This window comes from Staurois parvus, unplaced genomic scaffold (genome assembly GCF_062004578.1).
Source record: "Staurois parvus isolate SC_StPar_1 unplaced genomic scaffold, SC_StPar_1.0 ptg000172l, whole genome shotgun sequence".
NCBI classification, from domain to species: Eukaryota; Metazoa; Chordata; class Amphibia; order Anura; family Ranidae; genus Staurois; species Staurois parvus.
The window spans coordinates 10981362-11008970 of NW_028317968.1; the positions used below are offsets into that span (position 1 = coordinate 10981362).

General features: G+C 41.6%; 1 protein-coding gene across 3 annotated transcripts in view; it reads right to left on the reverse strand.

Annotated features, from left to right (window-relative positions):
* YPEL2 (yippee like 2) overlaps positions 1-27609 on the reverse strand; it is a 199712-nt gene that overhangs the window by 55038 nt on the left and 117065 nt on the right. For 2 of the 3 annotated variants that reach the window (XM_089676669.1, XM_089676668.1), the window contains one exon: positions 13804-25985. The exons of the other annotated variant lie outside the window; for it this stretch is intronic. In XM_089676669.1, coding sequence (XP_089532795.1) covers positions 25896-25985 — 90 coding nt within the window. In that variant the 3' untranslated portion in view covers positions 13804-25895. Of the gene's footprint in view, positions 1-13803; positions 25986-27609 lie in introns of those variants that run through there. 3 annotated transcript variants of the gene reach the window in all.

Consider the following 27609-nt stretch of genomic DNA (forward strand, 5'->3'; position numbering starts at 1 on the left):
GAGGACAGGCGGCCTCCCACTACTACACCGCTTCCCTCTCGTACACATCGGGACCTGATCATCCTACTCAAATAGGGTTAGCCCTGTAACCAGAGCAAACCCCCGCTTATTGATTGGCTCCAGCTGTGTAGAAGAAGGTGAAGCCAACGCTGGACATGCCCTATTCGGTCACTAGCTGGCTCTCTGTTATAGCTGGAGGATTGTGTGTGCCAGTGTTTGTATCGGAGATGTACGGACTTATCCTCTGATCAGAGACTGCTGACCACCCGGGGTCCTGGGCTAATGTCATCACTTCCCATCTTAGGGGAAGACGACACTTCACTTCTACATGGAATACTATCATGTGTGTATATATGTACTAAATGGTCATGTGTTTGGACAGGCTGTGAGACAATTGTGCAGAGTAAAGATTTCATCATTCCCTGTGTATGAGGAGAGGGGGACAGAGAAATGAAGAATTCAAGAGGTCCATAGGCCACACAGAGAGAGTGGTGGCCTGTGCTACGCCCAGGCGTCCCTAGGTGGTAGTGCACCCTAGGCGGCTGCCTAGTTTGCCTAGTTTGCCTAGTGGAAGCACCAGCCCTGACTGCAGGTAAACACTGGCTGTGCAAACAGTCTTTAATAGCTGTGGCCGCTTAGAGTTTGTCATTATATAGTAACTGCTGCCATTTACACTCTATCAATTCCAGCTGCAGGAATCCACTAACCCGTTGCCACAGGTAATCATAGCATGTGGAATCGTTTGTGTAAATTAACTTATACCTGATAACAGTAAACAATACATTTTTTTGTATGCCTGTATTCCTGAATCCTGCACTCTGTACGTAACACATTCCTGAATCCTGCACTCTGTATGTAACGCATTCCTGAATCCTGCACTCTGTACGGAACGCATTCCTGAATCCTGCACTCTGTATGAAACGCACTCCTGAATCCTGCACTCTGTATGAAACGCATTCCTGAATCCTGCACTCTGTATGAAACACACTCATGAATCCTGCACTCTGTACGTAACGCATTCCTGAATCCTGCACTCTGTACGTAACGCACTCCTGAATCCTGCACTCTGTATGAAACGCACTGCTGAATCCTGCACTCTGTATGAAACGCACTGCTGAATCCTGCACTCTGTATGAAACGCACTCCTGAATCCTGCACTCTGTATAAAACGCACTCCTGTATCCTGCACTCTTTATGGATTGCACTCCTGAATCCTGAACTCTGTATGAAACGCACTCCTGAATCCTACACTCTGTGTGAATTGCACTCCTGAATCCTACACTCTGTATGAATTGCACTCCTGAATCTTGCACTCTGTATGCAATGCACTCCTGAATCCTGCACTCTGTATGAAACGCACTCGTGAATCCTGCACTCTGTATGAAATGCACTCCTGAATCCTGCACTCTGTATGAAACGCACTCGTGAATCCTGCACTCTGTATGAAATGCACTCCTGAATCCTGCACTCTGTATGAATTGCACTCCTGAATCCTGCACTCTGTATGAATTGCACTCCTGAATCCTGCACTATGTATGAATTGCACTCCTGAATCCTGCACTATGTATGAATTGCACTCCTGAATCCTGCACTATGTATGAATTGCACTCCTGAATCCTGCACTCTGTATGAAACGCACTCCTGAATCCTGCACTCTGTATGAAACGCGCTTCTGAATCCTGCACTCTGTATGAAACGCATTCCTGAATCCTGCACTCTGTATGTAACACATTCCTGAATCCTGCACTCTGTATGAATTGCACTCCTGAATCTTGCACTCTGTATGAATTGCACTCCTGAATCCTGCACTCTGTATGAATTGCACTCCTGAATCCTGCACTATGTATGAATTGCACTCCTGAATCCTGCACTATGTATGAATTGCACTCCTGAATCCTGCACTCTGTATGAAACGCACTCCTGAATCCTGCACTCTGTATGAAACGCGCTCCTGAATCCTGCACTCTGTATGAAACGCATTCCTGAATCCTGCACTCTGTATGAAACACACTCATGAATCCTGCACTCTGTACGTAACGCATTCCTGAATCCTGCACTCTGTACGTAACGCACTCCTGAATCCTGCACTCTGTAAGAAACGCACTGCTGAATCCTGCACTCTGTATGAAACGCACTCCTGAATCCTGCACTCTGTATGAAACGCACTCCTGAATCCTGCACTCTGTATAAAACGCACTCCTGTATCCTGCACTCTTTATGGATTGCACTCCTGAATCCTGAACTCTGTATGAAACGCACTCCTGAATCCTACACTCTGTGTGAATTGCACTCCTGAATCCTACACTCTGTATGAATTGCACTCCTGAATCTTGCACTCTGTATGCAACGCACTCCTGAATCCTGCACTCTGTATGAAACGCACTCGTGAATCCTGCACTCTGTATGAAATGCACTCCTGAATCCTGCACTCTGTATGAAACGCACTCGTGAATCCTGCACTCTGTATGAAATGCACTCCTGAATCTTGCACTCTGTATGAATTGCACTCCTGAATCCTGCACTCTGTATGAATTGCACTCCTGAATCTTGCACTCTGTATGAATTGCACTCCTGAATCCTGCACTCTGTATGAATTGCACTCCTGAATCTTGCACTCTGTATGAAACGCACTCCTGAATCCTGCACTCTGTATGAATTGCACTCCTGAATCCTGCACTCTGTATGCAATGCACTCCTGAATCCTGCACTCTGTATGAAACGCACTCCTGAATCCTGCACTCTGTATGTAACACATTCCTGAATCCTGCATTCTGTATGAAACGCATTCCTGAATCCTGCACTCTGTATGAATTGCACTCCTGAATCCTGCACTCTGTATGAATTGCACTCCTGAATCCTGCACTCTGTATGAATTGCACTCCTGAATCCTGCACTCTGTATGAAACGCACTCGTGAATCCTGCGCTCTGTATGAAACGCGCTCGTGAATCCTGCGCTCTGTATGAAACGCGCTCCTGAATCCTGCGCTCTGTATGAAACGCGCTCCTGAATCCTGCGCTCTGTATGAAACGCGCTCCTGAATCCTGCGCTCTGTATGAAACGCGCTCCTGAATCCTGCGCTCTGTATGAAACGCACTCCTGAATCCTGCACTCTGTATGAATCGCACTCCTGAATCCTGCACTCTGTATGAATCGCACTCCTGAATCCTGCACTCTGTATGAATCACACTCCTGAATCCTGCACTCTGTATGAATCGCACTCCTGAATCCTGCACTCTGTATGAAACGTACTCCTGAATCCTGCGCTCTGTATGAAACGCGCTCCTGAATCCTGCGCTCTGTATGAAACGCGCTCCTGAATCCTGCGCTCTGTATGAAACGCGCTCCTGAATCCTGCGCTCTGTATGAAACGCACTCCTGAATCCTGCACTCTGTATGAATCGCACTCCTGAATCCTGCACTCTGTATGAATCGCACTCCTGAATCCTGCACTCTGTATGAATCGCACTCCTGAATCCTGCACTCTGTATGAATCGCACTCCTGAATCCTGCACTCTGTACATAATGCATTCCCTTAATCCTTCCACACTTTATATAATGCACTCATCCACAGTTTGTGCAAAACCATTTGTAATGTAAGCTTTTTATTCTTTTTTTAAAATGATTTTGCTGGGGTTTGTGTCCATGAGAGTCTTGCTTGTAGCACAGCAATCGAAGCATATTTTATAGGTACAAAGAAGCCAGGATTTTGTTTAGCCACACCCCTTAGGCCCCTCCCACTGTCAAACATTTGACCACACCCATTTTGCTATGGCACGCTACACCCACCGCAGGTCACTTCCTCTCTCAAGTGTCCTTTATTCTGAAGTTCAAAAGTTGTGAGGTATTTTGAACTGAATGCATTCACCAGTACTTGGATGGCCAGGAATATTAATACCTGAAAGAAGCAGTCTGAAAAATGTGCCATTTGGGCAAGCTCTGAATTAGGAAAGGTACTAACTAAAAGTCAGAGCCAAATCATAGCTTAAAAGTGAGTAGTCTGTGCATGTATTTTGTTTTCTTTTGTATCTGTCTTTTTATCCTAATGTCTCCCCAAGGAATCAGAGAATCTCACATGTAACAGATAGGCTTTGATAAAGCCTTTAATGCCCTGCACAAGTATAGTATGCTTTAACAAAGGACCACAACAACTCTGTCAATGCATTCTCACTTTGAAGAGTGACGCTACTGGAAACTGTCATGTGATCACTAGCAGCTGCCGGAAACTACAGTATTCTAGAAAGTGGTTAGTGGTGATAGATTTTGTCATCTGTTTTTGTTATGATCTGTAGTATTGTGTCCAGGCTCTGGTTCTGTGACCACATTTATCCAATATACGGTATTTACTTTTATAGTAACTTGTTAGATATTTGATATAATAATGCAGTTAGAGTTTTTAATATTTAAAGGAAATCTCAGGAGAGAAGTATGTGGGATAGCTTTGCTGACATCCTTCTGAAAATGCTAATTGTTTGACTGTTACACAGATACTTTAGCTTCAGTATTTCCTGACCCACAGCAAGTACACTGCTCAAAATATTTAAAGGAACACTTTGAAAACACATCAGATCTCAATGGGGAAAAATATCATGCTGGATATCTATACTGATATGGACTGGGTAATGTGTTAGGAACGTAAGGATGCCCCATCGTTTGATGGAAATGAAAATTATCAACCTACAGAGGACTGAATTCTAAGACACCCTGAAAATCAGAGTGAAAAAATGATGCAGCAGGCTAGTCCATTTTTGATGAAATTTCATTGCAGCAACTCAAAATGGTACTCAATAGTTTGTATGGCCCCCACATGCTTGTATGCATGCCTGACAACATCGGGGCATGCGGGCATGCTTCTAATGAGATGACAAATGGTGTCCTGGGTATTTCCTCCCAGATCTGGACCAGGGAATCACTGAGCTCCTGGACAGTCTGAGGTGCAACCTGGCAGCATCGGATGGACTGAAACATGATATCCCAGAGGTGTTATATTGGATTTAGATCAGGCAAGCGTGGGGGCCATTCAATGGTATCAGTTCCTTCATCCGCTAGGATACTCTCGCCACATGAGGTCGGGCATTGCCATTCATCAGGAGGAACCCAAGCCCCACTGCACCAGCGTAGGGTCTGACAATGGGTCCAAGGATTTCATCTCGATACCTAATGGCAATCAGGGTGCCATTGTCTAGCCTGTAGAGGTCTGTGCGTCCCTCCATGGATATGCCTCCCCAGACCATCACTAAGCCATCACCAAAACGGTCATCCTGAATGATGTTACGAGCAGAATAATGTTCTCCACGGCTTCTCCAGACCCTATCACGTCTGTCACATGTGCTCAGGGTGAACCTGCTCTCATTTGTGAAAAGCACAGGGCACCAGTGGTAGACCTGCCAATTCTGGTGTTCAATGGCAAATGCCAATCAAGCTCTATAGTGCCGGGCAGTAAGCACAGGGCCCACTAGAGGACATCGGGTCCTCAGGTCACCCTCATGAAGTCTGTTTCTGATTGTTTGGTCAGAGACATTCACACCAGTGGCCTGCTGGAGGTCATTTTGTAGGGCTCTGGCAGTGCTCATCCTCTTCTTCCTTGTACAAAGGAGCAGTTACCGGTCCTGCTGATGGGTTAAGGATCTTCTACGGCCTTGTCCAGCTCTCCTAGAGTAACTGCCTGTCTCCTGGAATCTCCTCCAAGCTCTTGAGATTGTGCTGGGAGACACAGCAAACTTTCTGGCAATAGCAGATAATGGTCCTGCTGATGGGTTAAGGACCTTCTATGGCCCTGTCCAGCTCTTCTAGAGTAACTGCCTGTCTCCTGGAATCTCCTCCATGCTCGAGACTGTGCTGGGAGACACAGCAAACCTTCTGGCAGTGCCACGTATTGATGTGCCATCCTGCAGGAGTTGGACTACCTGTGCAACCTCTGTAGTATCCAGGTATCATCTTATGCTACCAGTAGTGACACTGACCCTAGCCAAATGCAAAAACTAGTGAAAAAAAGTAAGAAAAGATGAGTAGGGGAAAAAATATCTGCCTCCACCAGTAAAAGCATTCCTGTCTGGGGGTCATCTCATTGTTCCCCCATCTAGTGCACCTGTTAATTTCATTAACACCAGAGCAGATGGAACTGATTAACAACCCCCTCTGCTACTTAACTGACCAGATCAATATCCCAGGAGTTTAATTGACTTCATGCTATACTCGGATTAAAAAGTGGTCCTTTAATTTTTTTTTGCAGTGTATAAAGAGAAAGAAGTACTACTTTTCTCTTAATTCATTTGATGCTTGCTTTATCTGAGATTGTGATTAAGAAGTATAGAACCCAAAAACAACTCCACTATCAAGGATTATCAGAACATTAAAGTTTTTACTTATTGATTTAGTTTTCTACTTTAGAAACCCACTTTAGCCCTGGCTGTTGTTAAGTCCAGATTTCAAATAGCCTAAGCCCCATCATTCAAAACAGCTGCAATCACAAATACAATATGCAGCTTTTATTGTAGGCATGCTACATTGTGTATATGCTAAAAGGCTTATGGTATTTCTCCTATTCCAAACATCACTTGTCCACAGGAAAAGTGTCACATGAGAGACTCGTAGCTAGACGTGCACTCCAGAAATTTTCGTTTCACTTTGTATGCATTCGTTAATTGAAGAATTTTGTTTTGTAATATTTGTTATGTTGAACTACTTCGTTTTTGGAATTCATTTCGTATATTTGTTGGCCCAGATGGATTAAAACAATTAAGCAGTTTTTCTGGAAGATTGCTATATACTCAATATATTATCAAATTGGACAGATTTTAATCGAAAGGATTTGTTATTTTCAGACGCTAGTCCAACCCACCAAGAAAAATGGCATGAGCTGATTAAACAATATTGACTGACGTCATGTGCATTCGATTTAACAAATGGAATATTTGGATCCATTTGTTATCCAAATTATTTGAAAACTGAATTAATTTCCCCATGGGCTTGAACAACTATCACATCATGTGACACCATCTGAATGAAACAAATGCATTTATTCATTTCGTTATTTTTTTCAGATTTGTTGACATACACTACTATGTCTATTCGGAGAGACATATACATCAGTCTCCAAAAATGTAATTTTCATCCAAAGAGTGAAACGCACATGTCTACTCATCTGCTTCGCTGCCACAAATTGCTGAAAGTAGCAATTATTATAGCTATCGTCTGAGATTTTAGTGTCACATAGAAGCACAGAATCCTTGCTGAGACACTGCAAATAGCTTATATTCAGCTATTTAAAGCTATACATTATAGACTATTAGAGGTAACAACTGCCAGCGATAATGTTATAAAGGTAAAACTGCAAAAACACAATCACTGATTGACTTGCTATAAATCACTAGTGGCTCATCAATTCCTTTTCGGTGTTCCCATCTCTACAGCTGGGGAATGTATGCAAAATTGCCCATATTCCCGACCCGGAGAGGAATGCACGGCAATTTAGCAGATGCGCAGGGGTGCCATTGATTCTTCCTATCACCCCCACACATCAGCACCTGTGCCTCATTTTCGCGCATTCCAAAGCACATGGTCCGCAGCCCCACGTAGCTTGATGCAGCACAATTTAAAAAGGAAAAAAAAAAAGTTTAGGAACTTCTTTCCCTGCATTTTTCATGGTTAGTGCAGTCCATGCAAATAAAAGGGCTGACTTACCTGCGACGTGCGCACCAAATGCACATGCACAGATCTGAACCGAGCTCCATATCACAATCCAGTTCTTACATCCGTGTCCTCAGTCCCCACTGTACATCACAGTTCTCTGCCTTCACGTCAAGACCCCCCCCATCTTCTCAGTAGTGTCCTCAGCCCCCCTTCACATCACCCACCACCCCTTTCACAGTAGTGTTCTCCAGGGCTTTTTTTTTTTCAGCGGGAACGTGGGAGAACGCAGTTCCGGCACCTCTAGCACTAAATGTATGTAATGGTAAGGGGTACTGCGGTGTGCTGGAGAATCTACTGATGCGGACTCCTGAGGGATCTATTGTTGCTGGGGGGATATATTTTTCCTTGGGGGGTCTATTGATGCTGGGAGGTTCTATTGTTGCTGGTGAGGGATCTACCGTTGAGGGAAAGGTCTATTGTTGTTTGCTGCTGGATGGTTTATTGATGCTGGCTGCTGGGAGATCTGTTGTTGCTGATGGGGGGTGTTGTTTGGGTGGATCTATTGTTGCTGGAGGTCTATTTCACTGCTTTTCTTGTTATCATCCAACAAATTAAATACAAATTACTTAGCACCATTAAATACTTGGTTCTGTAGTCTCTAAAAGGGGTGGTGCCTGCAAGGTGGGTAGAGGGTGGAACCAAGGGACAGTACTCGGAGGTGGAGACCAGGGTGACTCAGAAGGAGAGAGGCCCTGCACCCATTCTCTGAGAAAAAAAAGCCCTGGTGTTCTCATATCCCCTTGACATCAACCCCCTCCAACAGTACTGTTCTTTGCCCCCTTTTATTGCAGTGTACTCTGCTCCTTTTCTCACCCCCCCCCCCCCATTACAGTACTAAGACCCTCCCCCACATTACTGTCCTCATCCTCACTCCTCATTACAGTGGCTGTGCATGTGGTATTAGGATATTTTTCTTTGAATTGGATCACTTCTTAATAATATGCTGCATCCTTTTTCAACCATTTTGATTCAGTCCAGTTTCCTCTTCTAAAATGGTTATAAACCTCAGGCATGAAATATGAATAAAGCATATCGCTCTAGAGCAGTGATGGCGAACCTTTTTGAGCCCGAGTGCCCAAACTGCAACCCAAAACCAACTTATTTCTTTCAAAGTGCCAACACTGCAATGAAACCTGAATATCGAGCTTTTGGTTTAGAAAAAACAACTCGTACAGTAGTGCAAACTAATTAACAGTACAGGGATGACCAGAGACTGCGGACACAGTACAGGGATGACCAGAGACTGCGGACACAGTACAGGGATGACCAGAGACTGCGGACAGTACAGGGATGACCAGAGACTGCAGACACAGTACAGGGATGACCAGAGACTGCGGACAGTACAGGGATGACCAGAGACTGCGGACACAGTACAGGAGATGACCAGAGACTGCGGACAGTACAGGGATGACCAGAGACTGCGGGCACAGTACAGGAGATGACCAGAGACTGCGGACACAGTACAGGGATGACCAGAGACTGCGGACACAGTACAGGGATGACCAGAGACTGCGGACAGTACAGGGATGACCAGAGACTGCGGACAGTACAGGAGATGACCAGAGACTGCGGACACAGTACAGGGATGACCAGAGACTGCAGACACAGTACAGGGATGACCAGAGACTGCGGACACAGTACAGGGATGACCAGAGACTGCGGACACAGTACAGGGATGACCAGAGACTGCGGACACAGTACAGGGATGACCAGAGACTGCGGACACAGTACAGGGATGACCAGAGACTGCGGACACAGTACAGGGATGACCAGAGACTGCGGACACAGTACAGGAGATGACCAGAGACTGCGGACAGTACAGGGATGACCAGAGACTGCGGACACAGTACAGGAGATGACCAGAGACTGCAGACACAGTACAGGGATGACCAGAGACTGCGGACACAGTACAGGGATGACCAGAGACTGCGGACAGTACAGGAGATGACCAGAGACTGCGGACACAGTGCAGGAGATGACCAGAGACTGCGGACACAGTGCAGGAGATGACCAGAGACTGCGAACAGTACAGGAGATGACCAGAGACTGCGGACAGTACAGGAGATGACCAGAGACTGCGGACAGTACAGGAGATGACCAGAGACTGCGGACAGTACAGGGATGACCAGAGACTGCGGACACAGTACAGGGATGACCAGAGACTGCGGACACAGTACAGGGATGACCAGAGACTGCGGACACAGTACAGGAGATGACCAGAGACTGCGGACACAGTACAGGGATGACCAGAGACTGCGGAAAGTACAGGAGATGACCAGAGACTGCGGACACAGTACAGGGATGACCAGAGACTGCGGACAGTACAGGGATGACCAGAGACTGCGGACACAGTACAGGGATGACCAGAGACTGCGGACACAGTACAGGGATGACCAGAGACTGCGGACACAGTACAGGGATGACCAGAGACTGCGGACACAGTACAGGGATGACCAGAGACTGCGGACAGTACAGGGATGACCAGAGACTGCGGACATAGTACAGGGATGACCAGTGACTGCGGACATAGTACAGGGATGACCAGTGACTGCGGACAGTACAGGGATGACCAGAGACTGCGGACACAGTACAGGGATGACCAGAGACTGCGGACACAGTACAGGGATGACCAGAGACTGCGGACAGTACAGGGATGACCAGAGACTGCGGACAGCACAGGGATGACCAGAGACTGCGGACAGCACAGGGATGACCAGAGACTGCGGACAGCACAGGGATGACCAGAGACTGCGGACAGCACAGGGATGACCAGAGACTGCGGACAGCACAGGGATGACCAGAGACTGCGGACAGTACAGAGATGACTGCTGACCTTTGGGGAGGGAGGGGGAGCGGGTACCTGAATTTGACAGGTACCCGCTCTTACTTCCGCAGAGTTTTTTTTTTATCTTACCTGTTCTTTTATCCAGCCGCGCGCTGTCTTCCCGGCTTCTGTAGTGTGGGCGCCCGTCGGACAGCCGGATGCCCAGTGCGCATGCGCGAGAAGCGCTGCGCTTTGTGATTGGTCCGGCGGCTTCTGGGATCTGTCATGTGTCCCAGGTACCGCCTTACCATTCACAAAGAGCACTGCTTCTTGTGCATGCGCACTTGGGACCCGGCTGTCACGCACACTACAGCCGGGAAGACAGCGCGCCGCTGGATTCTCCTGGCGTGCCCACAGATAAGGTTCGGCGTGCCACGGGTTCGCCATCACTGCTCTAGAGTGTGTCTCTATCCAGAGCACTAAGTGTCATTTCTGTCTGCTTCTCCATTCCTGTGCGATCAGCATCAGTAACTTTTGACAAGTTTTCCTGACACCAAGAGAAAAAAGGTGATGGGGAGGTAGCTCTAGCAGATTGACAGCCTCAGTTCTGTTTCCGTGAGCTGTGTGAAGGGGGCATGTCCGTTCTCTCTAATCAGCTCTGCAGTGTTTAATTTCAGCCCTCCACCTTCTTTTTCTGAACTCTCAGATAAGCTTTATAAATTCTGGACTTTGAATGGATGTAGAGAAGTGAATACTGCAGATAAACAGGTACAACTTCTAAAGGAGGATTTGTTTAATCTCTGTGTATCATCCGAACCCTGTCACTTCATTGATATATGTAAAGATTTACAACCACTTTAATTATGTTTGTGCAATGTCATATATGTTTTTAATTGGCTTTGTTTGTGGTATATCTAGTAAAGCATACATCAAATGGTAACAAGCATTTGAAAATAATTTCAACTGATAGTGCCTTCAAATGATACAGCATGCCAGATATTTTGTGTACTTCTCTCTCAGCCAAAGAGCATTCAGAAAGGGAAACACACTGGCAGTCTTTTTTGATCCTCATAGTAACAAGCAGCTCTTAGATCTTTTGATAGTTGAACCCACAATTACGAAAATAAATGTAAGTAATGCAGATACACCTTGGTTGAATCTGAATTCAGAACCCTCTTGCTGCTAGGCAACAAGAGTGCTTACTGAACCACTGTCCCACAATCTTTTGATGACAGGGATCATGTAATATTTAAACCTTAAATTGCATTTGTTCTAGTTTTGCTGCAGGACCTTGTTTTTCTGTGCCTTCCTGGCTACCATCATCATGTGGATTTGTGATGGAAGGTTTGAACTGTTTATAGAACATCATTGTCCATTAGCGGTTATTATTAGACACAGCTTCTGTAATCACTGTACAACACAGCTGAAATATCCTCCTCTTGCTGGCATAGTCAATAATCTTATCAATTATTCAAGTCATGTCCTTGATTGCTCTATAATTTGCCATTCTTTATCGTGAAGGTTACAAAAGATGATGTACAGTCTTAGGCAAGGGATATACATCCAACTATAGGCTTCAACATTTAAAAAATAGTTCAATAAAAACTTAATATATAGTATGACGTCTTACATTTACCAAATTTATGAGACAGGATATGTAAATTATGAGTAATTATTTTAGAAAGAATGATATTACTAGAAAGCAGTTCTAGCCATAGGCAAAAAAGTGCTAGAGGCCTTTCTTGCATAAAAAGAGCCCATCAGTCATTTTAAACATTTGCAATAAAAAAAAATAAATAAAAAAAAAAAAACTTGCCTTGCAGCAGACACCATTTGGTCCCTGGTATTTTTTATTATCTAGAAAACCTCCCTTTGTAGGCCACTTTGAATGGTAGTTCACTTTTATCAAAAGACTGCCCATGAAAAAGGGGCACCTGTAGATAAAGGGAGGATGTCATCTCTAGGAGTTTTTCAACCAGGCTTCAGGAAGTAGATAAATGGCCTACACCTATGGCAAGGGCATTATCCAACTTTAGGCAAAGCTATTCAGTTTGCTTTTTATCTACAGGTGCCTCTTACATGCATAGACAGTTTTTTGGTAAGGTGAACCAACTCTTTAAATTAGATTACATTTTGTTTTGATGGGCCTGGCCTCTGGATTTAGTCTTGCCCAAATGCCAATCTATTGTCTAACAAGGGAATTCTAGTGGCAACATGGCTAGGACATTAATAGCAGAGCATGCCTGGAATATAGACCAGGTTTTCTCAACCAGGGTTCAGTGGAACCCTAGAGTTCCTTGAGCAATAACCGATTTCTGACTCTCAGTAACCACTGACACCAATGATCTTTTTAGCTACAGTGTTCAGCATAAATGAGTACACCCCAACAGATTTGTCAGAAAACCTTTACTCTCCTTTCAGAATCAACATTTTCTATGGGACACTACACTACAAAATACTCCCACAAATGCGACAAATTGAGCATAACTCTCCTTCCAGCATCCAGGCTCTAAAAGAGGTCGTTCTTGTAGAATGAAAACAGATGGAAGTCGCCAATGTGTTCATTCCATGCCTAGAAGGCTTGGTGCTGTCCTTACAAATCATGGAGGTCATACAATATACTAGAAGGAGTAATATTTGCTGTGGGGTGTATTCATTTTTGCATCAAATAATTTGAGTAAAACTGAAGATTTTGTACTCTAAGTTATTTTATCAAACTTACTTTCATGTAATGAGCTAAACAAATGTTCTATAAAACTCAGTTTTGTCAATTTTGAAAATTTGTCTTGTGTTCATTGAGATAATAATTAAAATGTAACTTTTCAAAAGGGGTGTACTCATTCATGTTGAGCACTGTATGTGTAAGGAGTTTAGTCTTCCCAATGACCACCAATGTATGCAGGATTCTTCCCAATGATCACAAATGAAAGGAGCAACAGATATCCACTTATCCATCTAAAGTATTAGGGCCCTATTAATTTGAATGGGCTAACATACCCAAAAAAGTTATCATACGTTGTGAATGCCAAAAGGAATGTCGTTGCCACGCATTATTGCATAGCAAAAATATGAATCCAGAATAAAAAGTAATAACATATCTTTGGGAGCCGTTTAAATGAAAAGACCTATGTGGGACAGAAACATGAAAGCTGCCTTTGCTGACTTCTTTAAATATGCCAGTTCAAGATGGTGGGTCCCTTAGGGAGATTGTCTGCATTAAAAGCACTTTTAGTAGAGTTAGGAAGGATTATAATCTTTGCATATTTGACAGCTTTTGGGAACATTTTATTCAAAACCAAAAAAAAAAAAAAAACCTTTTCAAATAGGTTTAAAAAACCGACAAAACGCTTGTATCTTTAATAAAACTTTATTTTTTTTTCTCAAATGAGCACCAACGCATTGTAAATATGACAGAAATAATGCACTTTCCTCTAATACTGAATAACTATGTACATTTACACAAAACATAAAAGACAAACAATTACATTTATAAAACAAAAAAAAAATAAAAATGACCTGATAAAACTTATAGAAGCCAAAAATAAGAATAAGACATTTTGTAAACACAAAAGCAATACACACAGGTATCTGATTCTTATTTCTTGTAAGATAAAATATGGATTTCTCTTACCTCACAAGTGAATTACGTTTGTAAAGAAGTTTAACAGGGAAGATAGATTCCACGTTAAGTTGCTACATGCATGAGCCTCACAAATCCCCCTTTATAGTAAAGATTTCAGAAGACCTCACAGTGCTTAACATAGAAACATTCACTTTCTCCCACTGCTTCCTCACCAATCTTTCTATTTACTGCAAACATTTGGCTTATGACTACCCTTGACAGAATTATCATAAGCAGTAACCAATAGGCTGAATTCTAGGTCAGTATCACCATGTACTATGTACCATAGATAGCAAAATATAGATATCATTTAATTCGAACATCATTTCCAAAACAAAACTAAACAGGTTGTTTAGGCTGGAATTATGATTAAAGTATTACAATAAACCAGATGTTTTTCCCAGTGCTACAGGAATGAGTAAAAATTCCAAAGGGCCAATGCACACAAATTAATATTGGATTTTCGGCAGATGCTAGCAGGATCAATCACTCACTGGTCCTTATTTATCTTTCCAAAAGAGATGTAATGATATCCTATGAGGAGATCTTTATGTGGGAATCTCTAGGAAAGCCAACAAGCCAGTAGGTGATTTAACCGGCCAGAGTCCACCCAATTATTGGATTAGGTTTGGGTGGAAACACCATCTGGTTTCTACTTGCCTAGAGCCATCAGCTTATGCTCTGTCCTGAGAACCACGCTCTTCTTTTTAAAGGGATGCACCAAACCTGTACAAGCCTACTGATCATGACAGATGTATTGGGTCATCCACCAAACTAATATGTAATACAATTTTATTATAAACTCATGCTCTATTATTTTTTGCATCCTGATCAATATACAATATATACCATGGAGATCTTTAAACATTCACTAAACAATAGGGTTTGCTTTGATCAATGTCCTTGTGAAATTAGCAAAACTTGCATCGATTACCTGGTTAGGGTACCATTCTTCAATAATGAACTATGCTAAGTTCTGTATGCACGAATACATAAAGAAGGAACCCCTGTGGAAAAATATAGGAGCCTACAGTGCCAACTTAACAGATTTAGACTCTAGGGGCTGTCGTCATGATTCTGGCTCCAGATAAGGATGACAGCCTTGGAGTCTGCACCTATAGAAGCCCAGAATGCAAGCTTCTATATATTTTTTGTTTTCAAGGGTTCACTATTAACCTAAGGCTAATTTCACACTGCGCAGTTGTAAAAACACAGTACAAATGCAGACATGTTTTTGTTCTGTTTCCATTGTATTTTGCACCTGTGGAAAAAAAAAGTGACTTAAAAATACACCAAAAAAGCAACTGCAGGTGCGTTTTCATTTCAATGGAGAGGTGCGTTTTCAGTGCATTTCTCTTTTTTACTGCACCGAAAATGCAGCAAGCAGTGCTTTGAAAAAGCCAATGGACTCGCAACGGACCAGTGTGAAGAGTTACATAGGATTCCATAGGATTTAATAGTCATGTGTTTTTTTTTACCGCAAAAACGGAAGAACAACGGATCAGTGTGAAAGTAGCCTAAGTAGTAATGCAGAATAGATAATAATAAACCCAGTTTCCCAGTCACGCTAGAATGCTTTCGCTTTGACAATTTCTAATGCAATCTAATTTTAATAACATGATGCAAAGCATAACTGGTGTTGAAACTCGTACCAACCAATCAGAAATCATCTTTTAATTATTTTATTTCATTTAGCAATGAAAAGCCAGTTTCTGCTAGCTGTTGTTCATACCAATAGCTTCTGTATCATGTTATAAAATATACCCAACAATGCTTTGCCCAATTCAGAAAGCCATGTTTATTTGACAAGGAAACCATATGATGAACTCCTTGAATTTAACAAACACAGTTATCATACTGACCATTTTAATGGAAAGAGTATTGTACAAAGCATGGTAGTCCATAGCATCTAATCAGCAATCATAAATCTCTGCTCTTATTGCTCTGAACTGATGAAATCTGATTCATTGCTATGGAATACTAACATTTGGACTTTGAACTATTAGGAATACTAATTGTTGCTTTTTTTTTACTACATATAAAGGGCTCAAATGAAAGCAAATTCAAATGTAGAATGTGTAATCACTGTATAAGGATATTAAAATAAATCTAGCTAAATGCAATGTTTTGGGGGATGCTGACAACAGGATTATAGTTTTAGAACAGCACTGTGGTTGTTGGGGAGGGGGGGGGGGGGGGTAAATGAAAGCATTTCTCCTAGCTACCATTCAGAGCTAGGTTTTAAAGAAAACAAACTGTGCAAGGTATTTTCTTCATCTATCAGCACACCATAATGTATTAACTACACACGAATTCCACATTTTATGTGCTCCTTGCACTTACTCTGTGTGTAAAAGTACTGTACAGTCTTAGCAGCATTACAACATAGTAAATCACAACTCTCTAAAGCTTTGTCAATGTAAGCACAGATGTAACTTTGGTTAGGACACCCACATTTAAAATAAAGACTGAACCACAGAAGGGGTGTAAAATACCCAGGTTTCTCAAAAGTTAACCAAAAGGTGAAAAAAAAAAAAAGAAATATGAAGGCTTTAACAACAAAAGCTGAAAAAAACAGTTGGTAATAAAGACAAGTCTGGATCTTTAGTATGATGAAGGTTCTATGCCTCGTTCGATAAAAAGAAGAAGGTGCAAGTTCCCAATTGGGGCAACATGAGTAAATTAACTGATTTTTGGCTGCTATAGGAAATTTAGTTTTCATCAGACTTTTGTTTCATTTTATTAATGATTTATGAGGGTTGGTGTGATGCTGGTTCACTGAAGAACAAGGTTGATGCTAATAACAGCCTGTATTTCCATACATTGGGTATGCTGCATAATCCATTAACAAGCTATTGGAAAACATACTAGGCTTTACTGCCATAATGAGGCTAAGCACACCTTCCATAGAACAAGTGCACTAAAGGCATTACTGTTCTTTATACAAAGTTTAAATACCCTGTTTAATATTTGCAGCTGATCAGATGTCAGCTGACAGAAGAATCAGTAGTCAGAATAGTCACCCTTCATAAAAAAAAAAAAAAAAAACTGACTATGATTACTTGTACAGGAATCAATAACTACACAAGCCCTGTTGCAAATGAGTTCATTGTATGTTAGTAGATACTTGAAATGCAAATATAACCTCACAAATTGACAGGCAATCTAACAAAAAAGGCTAGATTATGTTATTTTGTCGACATCCTTGTTTTTTCACTTTTTTTTTTAAATTTATTCAAAGACCATTTCTAGGTCATGGTGACCTTGAAGGGTGAGTTACAGCCTATAGCCATAATCTTGTGAAACACTATCAGTTGCATAGCATCTCATGGGATGTTCTTATAATCTGAATTCAGATACATTCACTGCAAACTCAAATCTTATAGGTATGGAGGTTACCCTTCAGATGATAAAATGTGGCTTTCACTGCTGGCATTGGCAATGTAAAACACTACTACCAAATATATATTTCCAGCTGAGCAAATTCTTTTTTTAAGTAATTTTGAGTGGAAGGGGAAGGATGTGTCTGATATATGACTATCACAAGGCCCCATTCTGCCAATTTCCTGCGCTATATGCCATGGACTCAGAGCCTCCTCAATCTATGAAAACATATTGGACTAACAGAGCCTGCTCAACCTATGCAAACATATTGGACCAACAGAGTACTGGAGGCATCCAGGTAAAGTGCAGAGGAAGCCAGTGGACAACTGGAAGAGGAATGTATGCTGTGAATCAGGACAAAGGGAAAAAGGTACAGGAAGGAAAAGCTGCCCCCATCCTTCCTTTAAACACAGCACAGCTCCAAGTTTTAAATTCTTTTAGGTCTAGAAATCTGAACCTATTGATGGTGTTATGTACAAGTAGAGTTTCAAAGTTTAAACTGAAAATGCAATAGTTGCATGTGATATCCTAAAAAAAAATTACATGTTTTATTGGATTAGCCAAAGGCAATATTAAATTCTAAAATTAACTAGTCCTGCCATCAAAATCAAATCAGAGGCTCGTTCATACCATAGAGCTGACACATTTAATGTCTTGTTATCTCCAAGTATATATGTAAATATACTTTTCATTGCTTTTCCACTTGCATGTATTGGGTGCGAGCTATGAATGATCTGTTACTTGACCTTAAATAAAGTTGTTCAATTTAAAAAAAAAAAAAATCAGAGGCTCACACAAGAAGTTCTTAAATGCAGAGAATGACTGTCTTACAACTAGAGTCATAACCTGTCCATCATCTCTGCATAAGTAAAAAGGCTTAAAGTGGAGCTCCACCCAAAAGGGGAAGTTCTGCTTTAAGGACTGGTCCCCTGCTCCCAGTTAATTGGCACCTTTGGGGAGCAGGGGGGGGTGGTACCCGAAATTGACAGATACCTGCTCCCACCTTGATCGCCTAGGCCAGCGGTAGGCAACCTGCGGCTCTCTAGCTGTTGTGGAACTACATTTTCCATGAGGCATTGCAACACTACAAAACTGACAGTTACAGCTATGACTTGCAGAGGCATGATGTAGTAGTCTTGTAGTCCAGCTAGAGCCGCAGGTTGCCTACCCCTGGCCTAGGTGGAACGAAAATTGTCCTCCTCCCCGTAGTCTTCTGGAAACCCGTAACAGGTGCCAGAAGACTACGGGACCATTCAGAAAGCGCAGTGCTACTCGCGCATGCGCTATGGGCACCTGGCTGTGAAGCTGCAAGCTGTCACAGCTCGGTACCCACACTGAAGATTCCGGAGCTGGGAACACAGGGCAGCCGATGAAACAGGCTGTGGGGAGGACACTGCGGGATTGAGAGACAGGTGAGTTGCCATTTTTTAAAAGTCAGCATTTACAGTTTTTGTAGCTGCAGACTTATTTTTTTGCACTTTCACTGGAACTCCACTTTAACATGAGTTTGCTACCAATATTTATAAAAGTAAAGTAAGTGAGATAACTGCATTTTTTACTAATGTAAAAAAGGCTATGCCAATCTTATGCAAGAAACCAAGTATTTAGTCTTAAATTATAAAAATTTATAGCTGTGCATTCTGCTGTAAGAGAGGTTTATATTTGCCCCATATTTAGCTTTACTTATTCTGCCAGACTAACTTCACTTTGAGAGTCAGGTGTTACTTGAAATTTGACAGTTGCTGTCCAATCACATATTTGACATACAGTCCCCCAGCATCTCAGACTGTAAAACAATGTCAAATAGCAGAATTCCACAATTAAGAAAATGTAAACAATTATGGGACTCCGCTATTTAATATTGTTATGTACACTCAGAACTCATCTAACTGTTGCTATAAAATGACTGACTTGACAGCTTCTGACTCTCTAGTAGAAAAGTCAGACTCTAAATAAATAAAGTTAAACAAAGGATATACTCGAATGTAAAAATACACAACCTTAAGACCAAATATACAGATGAAACATCACCAATATTGGCCATGTTCTACATGTCTTTGCACTAGCAGATAGTTTATGGGTTTAGGAATGCATGATTATGAATGCAACAATAATCTGTAGCTTTGGTCACAGAACTCTTACAGGAACATAAAAAAAAAGGAAAACTGCTAGTTTATGATGGGTGTTTTGCTTTGAGAACAGGCTCTGGGTCTATTTGAGATTACTACTTGGTTTGCCTGTGAATATCCTGCAGAAGACATGTAGTACAAAAGGCCCAATGACAATGCCATCTAATGATTACGTCTAGAGTGGCTGTATGTATACCAGTTGGGATTACACTTTTACATTAGAAAATGGAAGGTTAAATATAGCTCACGCTTTTCCTGCATATTCCCAGTACAATTACAGCAACCTTGCTGGAAATCTTTCTACATATATCATGAAAAAATTGTAAAATGGAGCAGATCAGATTTTATAGCATGGATTGCCTAGCATAACACAGAGGTGTCAGTGGGCCATGTATCAATGAATAAAGAATATTACTAGTTTTAATTTAGCCAGTTTTTTTTCTTAGATCAATTAAAAAAAAAATGATTAAGCTATTCTATAAATGACACTGGAACTTTAAATTTAAAATATTTTTAAAGTCCATAATTTAAATTATTATGGCCTGAAAAATGTTGATAAGCCTACAGGCTAATATCTCAGTCTATATGTATTGGCAAATGTAGAGTATAAAAGTAAACCTTGCAGCATGTAAAGATATTGATTATTCTATGGTTTTGTACTGCAAGTACAATAACTAACCAGTCTTTAATAGTCCAAAAAATATGTTTTAGTATACAGAAAACTAAATTATAACGCTTGTGTTGGGCTGATAAAGATGTCACAACACAGCTGTAGTTGTAGATGCCAGGTAATCCTCGACAACAACTAGCTTAGACTGTTGGCTGTCTCAGTTGTCTGTCAGCTAAGGCAGCAGACAGTGAAATTAAAAGTGGAACTTTAAGTCAAATAATAAAAATGGGAGAACAGGCTGGAATTTTAATGCAGAAGGGACAGGTGTTGTCTTTTCTGCATTAAAGTTACTCACCTACCTGTCTGCCCCTGTACAGTGAGCTGCGCACACATAGCGCACTATACAAATTCGGCAATGCCGAATCTGACTAAACTCCCACACATGCACGGGAGTGACGTCATCCCCGCCCGGCCAATGCAGCGGCCGGCAATCAAGACCCACAAGCCGGATGCTCGAAGATGTCAGCAACAGATAGATGCCGCATCTGTGGAACTGAGGTAAGTATAGTTCTGTTTTAAAGAGAGTTTTATCTGGCGTTAGTTGCACCGTGAAAATCTGTTACCAGTGAATGAGATGGGGCTGTTTCAAGAGACAGTTTACTTAGAAACAAGAAATTTGCAGTCAGGTGGAGAAATACATCAATCCTTGGTTTAGACATTTTCTAAACAGATAGTTAAAGAAAAGGCTGCACCCACAGTAGGAGAGACTGGGAGACAAAAGCTCAGCCCCAGGTAACCTATCAGGGCTTACTGCTTTGCTCAGTAAAGTCAGCCTAAACCATTTAAACCTGAATATATTTATAAAAGGAGGGGAGAGAAGTACAGTTTGCCTTGAACTCCTCTTCAATCAAAAAAAGTCTGACACTGAATAAAACCTAAGAGATACAATTAAAGACTTCTGATTTGCAAACTTTAGAGACTTGCAAGTGTAATGCACACACTCCAGCTTTGGATGAATAAAGTCGACTCACAATATTTAGTACCTAGGTACCTTTCCATCATAGCAGTTTTTTCAAGTTGCTAGTATCTTTGCTAGATATAGAGTTAAAAGAGTCTTTTTTCTCTCCTCCTACCATAAACACAATAGCCTCTTGTCAACAACAGAGGACCTACTTTGGAGGTGAGGATTTCACTATAAATCACATTTATTTATTTCACAGTTCAGAAGTAAGCAGATATTAAACAGCTTGTAGAAGGAAGACATAGGTCAAGCCACTACTGAATATTAAAGTGATTCTAAAAGGATTTTTTTTACATAATTAATACGTCATAATTACCTGCTCTGTGAAATGGTTTTGTACAGAGCAGCCCTAATCCTCCTTTTCTGGCGTCTCCTGCCAGTGTTCCTGGCTCCAGCACCCCTCCCCCCTGAGTGCCCCCATAGCAAGCCATTTGCTACGGGGGCACACGTGCAGGCTCGCTCCCAAGCCATGATCTGGGTGTCCATTGATGCATACAGCAAGGCTCGGCCCTGCCCACCGCTCTCTCCTTACTGGCTATAAGTGACAGCAGCGGGAGCCAATGGTTCCCACAGCTGTTAATCTACCCTGTGAGGAGGGAGAGAGCATAGCGCTGTGTCAAGATCAGGCTCAGGTAGGTATAAGGGGGGACTGGAGGAGGGGGGGGGGGGAGATGCACACAGAAGGTTTTTTGCCTTAATGCAGAGAACGCCATTAAATTGGTAGTAAAGTCATTATATTTAGGATCTAATGAGAGGCAGGGCTTTTATAACAGAAGAGACCCTAGCAGGGGTGGACTGAGAACTCATGGGGCCCCCGGGCAATAAGGGATCATGGGGCCCCTGTGTCCTCGCCCACACCCAAAAAAAACCTATGAAAAAGCCAATGAAAGGTACCAGGGGCATCTCATGGGGCCCCCTACGGGCCCTCGGGCAGTGCCAGTCCGCCCCTGGACCCTAGTGTGTTGTCCCCCCCCACCTGTCAGCAGGTTATGTAATCTGAGCTGCACATGCGCAGTTTAGATCACATTTATGGCCTGCTCTGTGTGACACGGAGGTTTGACTCCCGTGTGCATGTGCGTGGGTGACATCACTGCAGTACAGCCATTCAAGATACCCGGTGGAGGGTTCCATTTGCACATAAGTCTTGCATAATGTGCTAGTATACGGTAAATACTAGCACATTATGGCTTAAACCTGCAGGAGGACCATTTATTTTATTTTTCTCTGGAGAACTTACTACTGCTTTAAGGTAGAAAACAACAACAACAACAACAAAAGCCTACCTTTAGAACCACTTTAAGTTGTCAGGTTTGGGTTTATTGAAGTGTAAACAGCAAATTTAGGATCTTTTTTGTGAAAGTTTCTTTGCAAAACTGCTTTTCTCTTCTAAAGCTCTTAAAATAATTCATATATTTTAATTGACAGAGCCCTTAAGTCAACTACTCTAAACTTTGTCTGACTTTCTTCACTCTGAGATATGTATAGAACTTGTTTTATAGACTATTGCAAGCACTTTCCTGGTAAAAACAGCTAATGCAGTGCACTGCAAAATCAACTTCTGCTTTCTCCCCAAGGGGCCTTTAGGCCAAATAGAGCAAGCAGAAAAGGCAGTTTTCCAATGAAAGAGGAACTCAGCACAGAATGACATAGAATTAAGAAACAACTCAACACTACTCATTCACTTTTTGTGTGCATAACTCAAAATGTACATATTGGTATTTAGGTATACTTTAAATATTTTGTCATTGCTCAAAAGGGACACTCTTTATGATAACCCAGGAAGAAGAAAAGCTTTTGAGAATTAATTTCCAGTATTTCAAGATGCTGCTCCAACAAACCACTTTGGTATTCCCAGAAACATTAACATGAATTCTGTAAAACTTCCAATTAAACCTAAACTGTGGGACTAATTTACCAACTGAATGTAATTGTACAGAAAACGATTTTAAAGATTTTTTTTCTTGCTCTGATTACCCTCAATTATATGGATTATCTAACAGTGTAAGAAAACGTAAGAAACATGCAGGAACTGTCCACACATAGCAGTTGTTAACATTTGCCTTCAACCCGGCACCAGAAAAATACCAGCTGAAATATGATAGACTGTTTGATGTCTATCTTTACTTTTATTGACATTTAACAGAATACTGTTAGGTATCGCTCATGCAGCCATTTCCGGCGATTTAATAAAGGTTTTCCCAAATGCTGTGCAGAACAAACACCCGTTCTTTACATGAATAGCAAACAGTCTAGTAATCATGTATCTGTTAATTTTGATCTTGCCTGCAACAGTTGGCAGTTGTTACAACTTGCAAAACTTCCATTAAAGTCTATCACATTGACTTTGCACGAACGCATTCTGATGCTTCTAAGGTGTTTGCTATACATTTGTGGAGAGCTACGACAAAAAAAACAGGCTTTTGTAGAGCTTCAGAAGTTTCTTTCTTAACGCTTCTAAAACACATCTAAAATGTGTGTAGATCTCAAATGCTTTAGGTGTTTCATCTTGTGTAAACCTAGCTTTCAATGCCTTTCCAGTTTGTGCAAAATGCAAGTTAATTAACTGGGCCATAGGAAAGACTATATTATCTTTTAAAGGATGGAGAGTGCAGCTGATTTATGATCGTATAAATGTTTTTGCTTACGGTTAAATACTACTGGTGAAGTAGGATGCTTTTTTAAAGTTTAAAAATAAGTCCTCGGTAATGTTCTTTCTCTCAAGGAAGGTTACAGTTTTACATTTTATGTACTTAGCAAGATTGCACATCAGCAATGTGGAAAAGATAGCTGTGCTTTAGTGGGAAATGTCAACGTGGCTTTACATTAAAACACAAGGTTCTTCAAGCACTGAAATGTATACATACTGCACAAGTGTATTTCCACTTAGGAGTCGAGATGTGTTATCTGTAAATAATATGCTACAGAAAAAAATATGCAATAATAGCACATTCTTATCATACAGTCTATTCCTATTACTTTGACAGGAAGTCACATAGCAAAATGAAAAATGCATCCTTTGGTTTTTCTTTTTAAAAATGGTTTCAGTAATTGCAACTAATATACAGAACACAGACTATGAAATAAAGGCTTAAAAGATCCAGGCCAAAAAAACATTAGGGATCTGTTATGATTGAGATTTCAGCAGCATGAGCTGCAAGGACAATTTTGAAAACAAAAAGGGAAAAAGCTCTGTTTGTTGGGTGAACTTTGCTTTTAGTATATAAACCAAAAAATCTAAGTAAAAAAAAATTTAAGTGAACAGAACACAATATTACAGAAAAAGCCACCCGTGTTTTTGTGAAAAAAAAAACAAAAAAAACCCCAAAACAAATGAAATCTACCATCCTATTCTACAACTGAAAGGTTCATTTTAAATTAAGTAGATCAGGTGAACCAATTTAAAAAAAAAAAAAAAAGAACTTCTTTCCATGCTTTATGGCTGTTTTAAGATCACAGACCACAAATAACCAGCGTACTGATGGCTACCGGAACATTTTACTGAGTACTACAATCAAAACCTGGGAAGCTTTTAACTGTAATAGCAAATGCAGAATAAAATTGACTTATTTAAAGTAAGGGTTTCCCAATTATCTCACAAAGTAAATCAATATAGCATTGTTATTCCTATTCTGGTTTCAGAACTTTTGCAGTTCTCTTAAAAACGTGGTTCTCGTTCTTTGCCTTGTATTTGATACCACTTTGATAGAAGGATCTAAACATACACCCTTCTGCACTGATTTCTGAAACAAAAACAAGAGCTGCTACTATGCTCTTAACAAAAAACATACTAAACAAACAGGTGTTACATGTCCAATATGGACATTAAAATGCCCGGGACACTGGATTGGTTTAATCAGTGGTGCCAGGGCAGACATAAGAAATGTGATCATATACAGGACTTTCAATGTTTGATACAGTCAAGGTGCACAATTCTGTCAGGGAATATTGGTGCAATATGAAATCATAGTTTTTCTGAAGAAAAAAAAGTAATCCTCCTTTTAGTAAACCAACAATGGTCCTGTAATCGGGGGCTAAACAAATTTAGCGTATCAGCTGATTTGCAAGAAAGAATTTCTAAGTACCTCTATATGGCTAAAGATTTCATGAAACATAATTTTCTAATCTGGGTATTTTTGGTTTCTTCAAGGTATAAATTATGAACCCAGTTTGTCTAGGGTAATCACGCACATTATCCAAAAGTAACAGTGAGGTATTTTCCTCTTGTAAGAAACATGTTTCATAACTTAAATTTTAGGACATCGTCATCATCTTCATCATCATCGTACGTCCCTCCCACCATTTAATGACAAAACCTCCCCTCTGTTCTACAGGACGACCCCCGTATGCCACTTCTTTTACATCATGTTACGCACAGCTTTAAATCAACTCTAACAGTTAAAGAACTGGCTGGGCTATGAGGCTCCTGATGCTTTTCTTTAGCCAACTCTACAAAAGAGCATGAGGCCGAGGGCAACTCACAAAAGGAATACAAAGCAAAGAGACAGAGTGTCAGAAGTTTAGAGGCCATTCACCAAGAATGATGGATTAAGGGTGAGAGGATGCTCCATGCGGCACAGCCTCTGAATCATATGAAACCAAGCACTCAGTTACTCGCTCATTCTAAGGATAACACGTTCGGCTGGATGTTTTTTTTTTAAGCTTCTGTGCATCTCTTCAGTCCCAGCCATTATCCTTGATCATGTGAGCTAATTCAATGATGTATTTGCCTTCTTTATACTTCTGGCTGCTTTCAAAGGCATGTTCCTATGGAAAACAAGGAGAAGTCACCTACAAATTCTGAGCATTAAGTATGTAAATATTGTACGTTGCATTAAACATTTCATTGCCTTCTGTGTGTATAAACCTCCCCATTGCAACCTCCCACATACAAAGCCATTCACAACGCTGCCCCAAACTACCTCACAGACCTGATACCCAAATATCACCCAACCCGTAATCGTCGCTCTTCTCAATCACAGCAGATCACATGTCAATTGTATACAATGGATGGCTTCCTGTCATGCCATCCATTGTATACAATTATGTTAGCTGTGATTGGTCAAGGCAGTCACATGATACAAACAGGGTCAATCAGAGCCTGTGTCATGTGATCAGCTTTGCCCAATCACAGCTAATCACAACAAAAGACTGAATGAATCAGATCAGTATCACCTGATATCCAAATACCACCCAACACGTACTCTTCACTCCTCACAAGACCTCCTACTCTCTAGCTCCCTGGTCTCCTCCTCCCATGCCCGGCTCCAGGACTTCTCCTGGGCTTCCCCCATCCTCTGGAACTCACTACCCCAATCCATCAGACTGTCACCTACCCTCCTCACCTTTAGGCGCACCCTGAAAACCCATCTCTTCAGGGAAGCCTACTCCACCCTCACCTAACAGCCGATCTCCTCCACTCCTCCTACCACTCCATCCCCCACAGCCACTTCCTCCTGTACCAATATCCCCTCCCTCCTAGATTGTAAGCTCGAAAGAGCAGGGCCCTCGAACCCTTTGTGTATTGTTTTGTTACTGTATTGTCTCATGTTCTGTCCCCCACTATAATGTACAGCGCTGAGCAAACCTTTCTGGCGCTATATAAATACTGTATAATAATAGTAATAATAATTGCTGCTAGCGTATGACATACAATGGTGACAGCATAAAGGAAAAACTTGGGTCTAACATTTTGTAAATGCTTAAATTGGTTCTAAAGGCTCAAGGTTTTTTTTACCTTCAAGCATTCTATGCATGAAGGTAAAAAACCTTCTGTGTGCAGCATTCCCCCATCCCCCCTAATACTCACCTAAGCCCCCTCTCGATCCAGTGATGTGCACTGGAGTCTCGGATATTCCAGGGCTCCCTCTTCTCACTGGCTGAGACAGAAGAGGGAGCCACTGGCTCCTGCTGCTGTCAATCACAGCCAATGAGAAGAGGGGAGGCGGGGCCAAGCTACAGCTCCGCCTGTGAATGGATACATGGAGCAGCGGGTGCCCCACAGCAAGGAGGGAGGGGCCAGGAGCGCCGGCGGGGGACCTGAGAAGAGGAGGATCTGGGCTGCTCTGTGCAAAGCCACTGCACACAGCAAATAAGCATACACATGTTTGTTACTTAAGAAAAAAAAGAATAAGCCTTTAGAGTCACTAAAAGTTTAAATTGCAGCCAACTAGTCTACATGCTTACAAACTGTTCTGTTTATTAAGGAAAATACAGTCATTTTAGAAGTCTTTTGTTTTTTTTTGGTTGGAAAACTAAAAAAAGGTATTAGCCACCACTTTATGTTTTCACATTAAATGTTAATTTAGCATAGTCACCACAGGTTTACAAAACAGCTTTAACAGATGTACAACACATTCAAAGGCAACCAAATGAATAAATGTAACTAAAC